This window comes from Rhincodon typus, chromosome 19, assembly GCF_021869965.1.
Source record: "Rhincodon typus isolate 14 chromosome 19, sRhiTyp1.1, whole genome shotgun sequence".
Lineage (NCBI taxonomy): Eukaryota > Metazoa > Chordata > Chondrichthyes > Orectolobiformes > Rhincodontidae > Rhincodon > Rhincodon typus.
Genome location: NC_063350.1, coordinates 40,570,039 through 40,577,872, shown reverse-complemented (window position 1 = coordinate 40,577,872; position 7,834 = coordinate 40,570,039). Strand labels below are relative to the sequence as shown.

General features: G+C 39.5%; 1 protein-coding gene across 3 annotated transcripts in view; it reads left to right on the top strand.

Annotated features, from left to right (window-relative positions):
* The first annotated feature begins 771 nt into the window (after positions 1–771).
* The window catches only part of LOC109917435 (teashirt homolog 2), a 504,362-nt gene continuing 497,299 nt past the window's right edge, over positions 772–7,834 (top strand). For all 3 annotated transcript variants that reach the window (XR_007264224.1, XM_048608624.1, XM_048608623.1), the window contains exon 1: positions 772–1,007. Coding sequence is in view for 2 of the 3 variants with exons in the window: in XM_048608624.1 (XP_048464581.1) it covers positions 968–1,007 (40 nt within the window). In the remaining variant the exon portion in view is untranslated. The remainder of the gene's footprint in view (positions 1,008–7,834) is intronic.

Below are 7,834 nucleotides of genomic sequence, written 5' to 3'. Positions count from 1 at the left end.
TAAACATTTCCTTGCGCACCGTAAATGGGAAACTAGCTTTCGCAAAAAGAAAGTTGACAGAAATGGTATTTGTCGGGATCAAATGTCGCCACAAACTGAGACAGTTTCAAAAGTTTATACCGCGGGTCAGTTTTCTGTTTCAGAGAATGCTTTTGGAATCATTTTACACAGAATAGATAGATGCATGTGTACAATGTGAGTGGAAAATGCTCATCTAATTCCCAGGTCAGGTAGAATTCATAGTTCTGTCATTGTGTATGCATTGTTCCTATTGTCGTTAACAAATACCCAGCGCCTTGTTATTGATAGATTTCTGTTCTGCTTTCATTTTTCACTGTTCCAGATGCTGTCAAATGCAAGGATGAGGCTGCTATAGATTGCATTTGACTTTGCCAGAAGGAGGAGCAGAAGGGAGGAGGAGGGGATCGATGCTCGCTTCTATCGCTTACCCGTGTCTGTGCGAGTGAGACTGAGCCCAGTCCCTCCGGAAAAGCTGCCAGCCACCGACCGACCGAGAGCAGCAGCAGCTCCGCTTCGCCACTGCTCCAACAGGCGCTCGCTCGCTCGGGGAGAGGAGAGAGAGAGAGAGAGAGACTGAGACAGGGAGAGGGAGGCAGGACCGACAGCTTGCGATCGTCCAGCCAGGGGGGGTGGTGCGTTTCTGTGCAAACCCAGCCACCAGCACATCTCCCCCCCCCCCCCCCCCCCGCGCCCCACCACCTCCCTCCCGCAATCAACCAACGACAGACACATCCATACATTATTTTCTGTAATATTTAGGATATTGTCTTTAACACCTACACATCCTAACACACGCAGATAGAGAAACTCGCCTCCGCCGAGCATCCCCCCCCCCTTCCCCTGTCCTCTCCTCCCTCACCTACCCCCCCGATTCCCTTTCCCTCCCCCTCAGCGTCACCTCTTCACACACCTGAAGAAAAGTCAAGTTGAAACTCTCTCTCACAACATGCCGCGGAGGAAGCAGCAAGCACCCAAACGGGCTGCAGGTAAACAAACAACTTCTAATATCTTACCTCTGCTCTAACCCCGGCACTGTTATTATTCAGCAATTGTGTTCTTTTATTTATATAAAAAAACAAGAAAATCTTCCTGTCCAAACGCGTTCTGTGATACAGCTCCTGAGCTGGGGGTGGAAGGGAGTGATTTTTGGTGAGACTTCTCTCTTTTGCCTGAAGTTTTTTTTTGTTGTTGTTGGATGTGGATTTTTGTTTTGGATGTTAGCGGGGACTCTTAGCTCTGTGTGTGCGTGTGGAGTTCATGCTGATGGGGGCTTAGCCTGGTCCAACACAATGTAACCCGTGTGTGTTTGTCCCCTGTCAGTCAAGGGGAATCCAGTCTCTCTCTCTCTCCCTGTGTGTGTGTGTGTCTCTCTCTTGCGAGAGAGAGAGAGAGAGAGAGAAAAAAGATGGATGGATTGCAATATTTCACTGTAATCTGATACAATGTTTGCAGTGCAGGGGATTCGTGCTCTCGCCGCGGTTATAATGAGCAAGCCGAGAGGCTGCTCTCAGTCAGGGTAAAAAGCAAAAGCAACGAAATTGTGAAAGAGCGTTGCACTTCGCAAGCTCTGGCCGAGGCATATATTAAAAACATGGAAGTGCTGCTGGAACTTTGTCCGATTGTAGCTCGAGTCGCACAACGCTCAAAGAAAGAGAGAGAGAGCAAAAACATAGCTTTACAAAAGAGGAATCTAATCTGGGAAATAAATTGCCTGCTTAAACCATTCCTCCTGAGAGTTGTGATATTTGGTGGTGTGGGGCACAGAAATAAAACTTCATTTTTCATCCGCCGGATCCACCCACTTAACTGGTCTTAAAGTCGATTGCCATCTTTGATTTGACGCGTGATTGATCACCTGTCATGTGGCAGGCTTTGATCTATTCATTCTCGATAAATATCAATAAATCACTCACTATGGCAACGCATGTGCTAGTGACGTAACGCCTGCCCCTGTCATTTTCTTGCCCAGACATGCACAATTATTTTGTTTAGTTTTTTTAAAATGTGTTTTTTTTTTCCTTCATTTCCTCTCCTTTAAGGAGAGTGGGATGAATATATTATGAAGAAATCTTGGCTATTAGTTTACACGCTTTCAACTTGCATGGCTGTAATCTGGTAAATGTGTCACTGTTATAGAAATAACCCTCCAGAAGACTTTCTTCATTGTTGAGGTAATTGTCTCTCCCTTGACAGGCACATTCATCAGTGGCTTAATGGTCAATCAAAAGTTGGCAGGCTGAGTGTTTTCATTCTTTCCTATACACTACATTAGGCATACTTAATCAAAATGTCTCTGTGTAATGGCTGTGAAGAGTTCATGACTGAGTGATCTGTTGTCTGCACAGATAGAAAATTAACAGCTCAGTGCTGGAAGATGTGAGCTTGCAGATAAACAAATCGTGCATTAATATTTCATCTTTGAGACCTCAATGTGCTATCAGCAGCATATTCTTGGCTGTTCTTCTTCCTGATGGTTTCACAGCTGTAACTCATTTCACTGATGACTTTACTGGGGTTACCAAGAGTGACGACAAATTGATTACCTGGCAGTACAGGAAGGGGCAAAGAGATGTGGGCTGACAGACATGATATAAGAAGTTCAACAACGTATTGAAGGAAAGTGGGGATTTTTTTTGTTTGTGTGTATGTGTGGGGAGGTGAACCATCAAGTCACATTCATTAAAAAAAACTTTAAATGCAGTTGCAATGTTTTCAAAGAAACTTTGCTATATAGAAAAATGCCAGTTCTCTGTGTTCCTGTCATTCCTGAAACTTGACACTAGCATCAACCAGGGATTCCAAAAAATGTCTGGTAACAATATGTTTTATGATTTGAAAGTTTGATGAGGTTAAAAGTGCAGTAATACCACCTGGTGGGGTCCACCAGTTTATATGGTGCCAAAAATGTCTGTTGTATAACGTCTACAAGTTAACTGTGATTGTGACGTCACACTCAAAGAATTCAAATAAAACTAAAGTTCTTTGCAAACTAAATTGACTTATAGCTTCAAGAAGAACAAAAACATAACTAAATAATATTTTATCTACCTTCAAAAAGAGTTTCCAAATTTGATTTATTTTCATTTTCATTTTGCTTTATCAATATATTATCCTTCATTTTATAAATAGAATTTCTCAATTTACTATTTACACAGTGTTTTGATACTTACGTTATTTATTTTGAAATGTCAGGATGATTAATATTAGAAATTGTATTAAGTAAAGATGGCATGAAATATATTAAAGTATTGACCAGGATAAACTTTCTAAAAATTCAAACTCTATTCAATGAGCCAGTTTTGTAAAGACCTTTCATTGTATTGCAGAACATTTGTGATTTAGTGTTCAGTTATTTGCAGTAGACAACGATGAACAAACTTTTTAAAATGGTCTTGGTCTTATTTGTAGTCTGATCATCCATTATTTTAATAATATAACAATTGTCAGTGCTGCTTTGAACTTTCTTTCTGAGTCCATCTAAGCTCAGCAAACTGTTTTTTGCTTTTGATCACAACTGTGTGAAAATCATTGTCCTGAACTCTCACTTTCCAAAGTAACCTGTAGCATTATTTGTTCAAGTTGCCCATAAGATTTTTCCATCTTTCTGTCATCTTCATGCTTTTAAAACTTAACTCTCAAAGCTTCACATCAGAACGTGCTGATTTACCTCGCTGTTCCTTTTTCAGTCTTTTCCACCTTGATGTCACATTTCATTTCCAGACCCTGGTTGTTCACCTTAGCTTCTTACTTATATGTAAACCCATAATGTCACTAATAATCAGTGCATAAGAGTAACCTTTCCTTGAAATCAGATTTCCATCATCCTTTTTGTAGAGTAATGTGGAAAACATTTAAAAATCAGTTTGTGAACAGTATAGGTTGTAGCCTTACAGGCAAGATTAATAACTCCATTTTAAGCATTAATATTTTTTAATGATTAACATTCTAGCTGATTGTATCAGTTCTAAGTGGGTCAACACATGCACCACTTTTTGTTTCTTTAAATACAGGAATGATTGCCTGCCAAGATGTATCACTTTGCGCAAGACTGTCCCAGTACTGAGTAGGTCTCAGTGACTGTGCGGATGGTATGGTCACTAACTGTCTCTATAAAGATTAATTTCTGACTTTTAAGACTTTGGACTTCAGAAAAAAAAAAGTCACTCCAAAAGTATCCTAATTGGAATCGATCCCTCAATCTGTCCAGGTGTACGGTCTCTTGCTCTTAGACACACAAACCTAATGGTTTGGCAAGATTCTTTGTGTCATTATGATATGGAGCCACAGAAGTGTCAATTTGTAGCTCCATGAATATAATAAATTTCAGAAGACATAATAGTGGAAGTGAGAGGAATACAAATGAGAAAGTTGGAAATGTGAGGCAATAAACATAAAAGGCTAGAAATACACAGTAGGTATGCCCCATCTGAAAAGGCAGTTTAACATTTCAAGTGTAGATTCTTCATTAGAACTCTGATGAAAGAACTCAGTCCAAAGCAAGTTTTCTCTTTTCAGAGCCTGACAAGCCTACAATGTACTTTGAGTATTTTCTCTTTGCTTCCAGGAGGGAAAGTGCTCATGGTGAAATCATAAGTATGTTTGCAACTGCTTTTAAAACTTGATACTTTCCAGTCCAGCATTTTCAGGGTGGACCATGCTGCAACAATTTGTGATGACAAATGGGTTATTCACTAAACAGGAATTAAATGTAATAATTACAATTGTACTTTAGCTCTGCATGAAGTAATTGTAGATTAATGAACACCTGTGTCCAGAGGAGTAGACTTAAATTCTTGCTTTGAACTTTCCTACTAATTGTACTAGTAAAACAAAACAAAGACTAACAGTAAAACAAAAGAAAGGTTTGTTGATTTTAACATCTGTTTTCAATGTGTTTTTTGAAATGGAAATCACTTATTGGATACATTCTGTTCAGTGTGGAAATGTAAATTTATAAGTCCCTTGAATTTGCTTTTAAAATCATAGCTAATTGTGCACCAGTTTCTTGTTTCTATTAGTGTCTGGTTTGCTATTAGCTTGGAGGATGCTGTCACTCCACACCAAAATAGACCATGCTAAACATTACCCAATTTTGCTGAACATCAGTAACAGACTAAAATGGCCAAGGTGGTCGATTTTGCCATGCTCGAACCAGTACTACCGTTGTATAAACCACACTTTGGAAATCTCCAAACTGGGATTGAGCGTATTAAATTTTTATATGTAATGTTCATTTAGAAGCTGCAAGTTAAGATGCAAATCTTGAGAAAAATTAATCTCAAAATCTCACGCTTTATTCTTTTGATCTCTGCTGTTTGCCGATAGGACCGTGCTAGTAAAAGTCCTTGCTAAGTCAGAAAATGTTCTGAAATACAAGCAGAAGTTGACCATTCTGTCCATCAAGCCTGCTGAGCCAATTAATAAGATTATAACTGCTTTACTTGTGGCTTTAATTCCATTTTCCAGCCTGTCCCCCACTACCATTAACTCCCTGGTCAAAAATCTTTCAAATTTGAAATTGTCTACTTAGACTACGCCCTGTGGAAAAGAATTCCATACACAATGACTGTGAGAAGAAATTCCTCCACCTATTCCTGTTAAGTGGGAGCTTCCTTCTTTTAAAATTGTACCTCCTCGTCTAGATTCCCCACAAGATGAAAAGTCTTCTCAGCATCTACCCTATCAGGTCCTGTCAATCTCATATGTTTCAATACGACCACGTCTTATTCTTCTTAACTCCATTCAATATCACCCAAACTGCTCAGCCTTTCTTTATAAGAAAAGACTCCTTCATCCTAGGAATCAGTTTTGTGAAACTTGTCTGAACTGCCTCCAAGACAAATATCTCCTGACTTCAATAAGGAGACAAAACTGTACTTAGTATTCCAGGTGTGGTCTCACCAATCCAGAGGAGAGCAGTGAGAGTCCAACTGTGTATTAGCATAATGAGATTCTGATGTAAACATATAAATTCATTCCAAAACGTGTGTCCAGGAAACAATGCCCTACGTAAGGGGCAGACAGTTCTAATTTGTACTTGTTCACAAAGAATATTTATTGCTGAAAAGAAAGTTTTTGTTTTGTATAATTAATTCCTGGGATGTGGGTAGTGCTGTCTGGGCCAGCCTTGATTATCCACCCCCGGTTGCCTTTGAGATGAAGGTGGTGGGCTGCCTTCTTGAAGCTCTGCAGTCCATTTGGTATCACTCCACCCACAATGCCATTGAGGATGTGATATTGAACTTTTCATCTTGCACTGTTCAGGGCAGAATGTTGTTCCCGTTGAGATTTGATAAATTCTAACCTGATGAAAAGGTTCCGCAGCATGTTTCTTTTTTTTTCAAAAATGATCAAATACTGTGATAGCAAAATACTAATTATAGGACATACATTTAAACTTACCTAGATGAGTAAATTGACTCTTTTGGATATCTGGAATCATTCAAGAGGCAACTGGGTAGTGTGAGGGGCTGCAAAATGGACATTGTGGTTTCTGTGGAAGATGAGCAGGATAGATTGGATGCCCTGTGCTAATATTGTTTATCTTTGAGCATTGAGGGTGCAGGCAATGTTAATGGGAGGAGCTGGTGATATCTTGGTAGGTAATTGGAGGTGGGCAACAAATGTTGGCCTTGCCAACAACACCCTCATCCCATGAAAGAATAAAGAAAAGAAAAATTCTTGAACCAATATTGACAGACTCATAGAAATTCAGCACCAAGCGCTGATGTTTAATCCATTCATCGTCTGTGATAGTAACACATCAGAATGAATTCATTTCATCTCATTTCCCTCCCCTTACTCTGTATCTTCTTTGTTTTTCTTTCACAGTTCATCTAATTCCTGCTTAATAGTCATGATTCACTCACTTACATTAGTCGCTTGTGGTAATCCATTTAATATTCCAGTAACCTTCTGTAAATAAAAGGCTTCTAACTTCTCCCTTCTCCCTTCTTCTAGCTTCTAGTAGTAAGTCAACATTTGTATCACAACGATTTGAACATTTGATGGCTCGGGGAAAAAAAAGAACTGAGCTCATGGTTCCGTGAACTAATTTAGTTCTCTACATCACTTGGGATGTGTTCTTTATCACTATATGGAATGAATGTTGGAAGCAGTATTGTGAGAAGTGGGCTGAATAAAGCTGGTGTTGTATTAGTCTTCCCCACCCATATTCTAAAGAAGTGTAAGCTTGGAGAGTAGGACAGTGTCATCGGGTATGTGCTCATAACGTAATACACTATCTTGTGGAATTTACCTGGGATTATGGTATATGTCCTCCCATTCTAATGTGAAAAGTCAGTTAATAAGTTTATCTTCAATGTATAGAGATAACAAGATGTAGAGCTGGATGAACACAGCAGGCCAAGCAGCATCAGAGGAGCAGGAAGGCTGACGTTTCAGGCCTAGACCCTTCTTCAGAAAAAAATCTATCTTCAATGTATAGTCAGCTTATTGTGACTTGTGCAGTGATAGCTTGGAGGAGATGTTAGTTGAGTTAAAGTTCTTGCCTTGAATTTCCCCACCTGCTTGCATGATGGAGAGATGTAGTAGTTAACATCCAAGGACACGCGGCAGAATACGATTTTCTTTTTCAAAATTATTTGCTGATACGTACCTCAGTGGCATAGAAATAAACCAATGGATTCTCATGTATGTCTGGGCCTTCCTATAAACAATGCAAGTGCAATTGTGTTATTTTTCATGATTTACTATTGGAAACAGATGCTGCTTGCTGATTAAAAGTTCATAGGTAATGACCACAATGCTGTGCTGTAGTAAGGAGTATATTTCAATCAAAAGCATCGGTTTC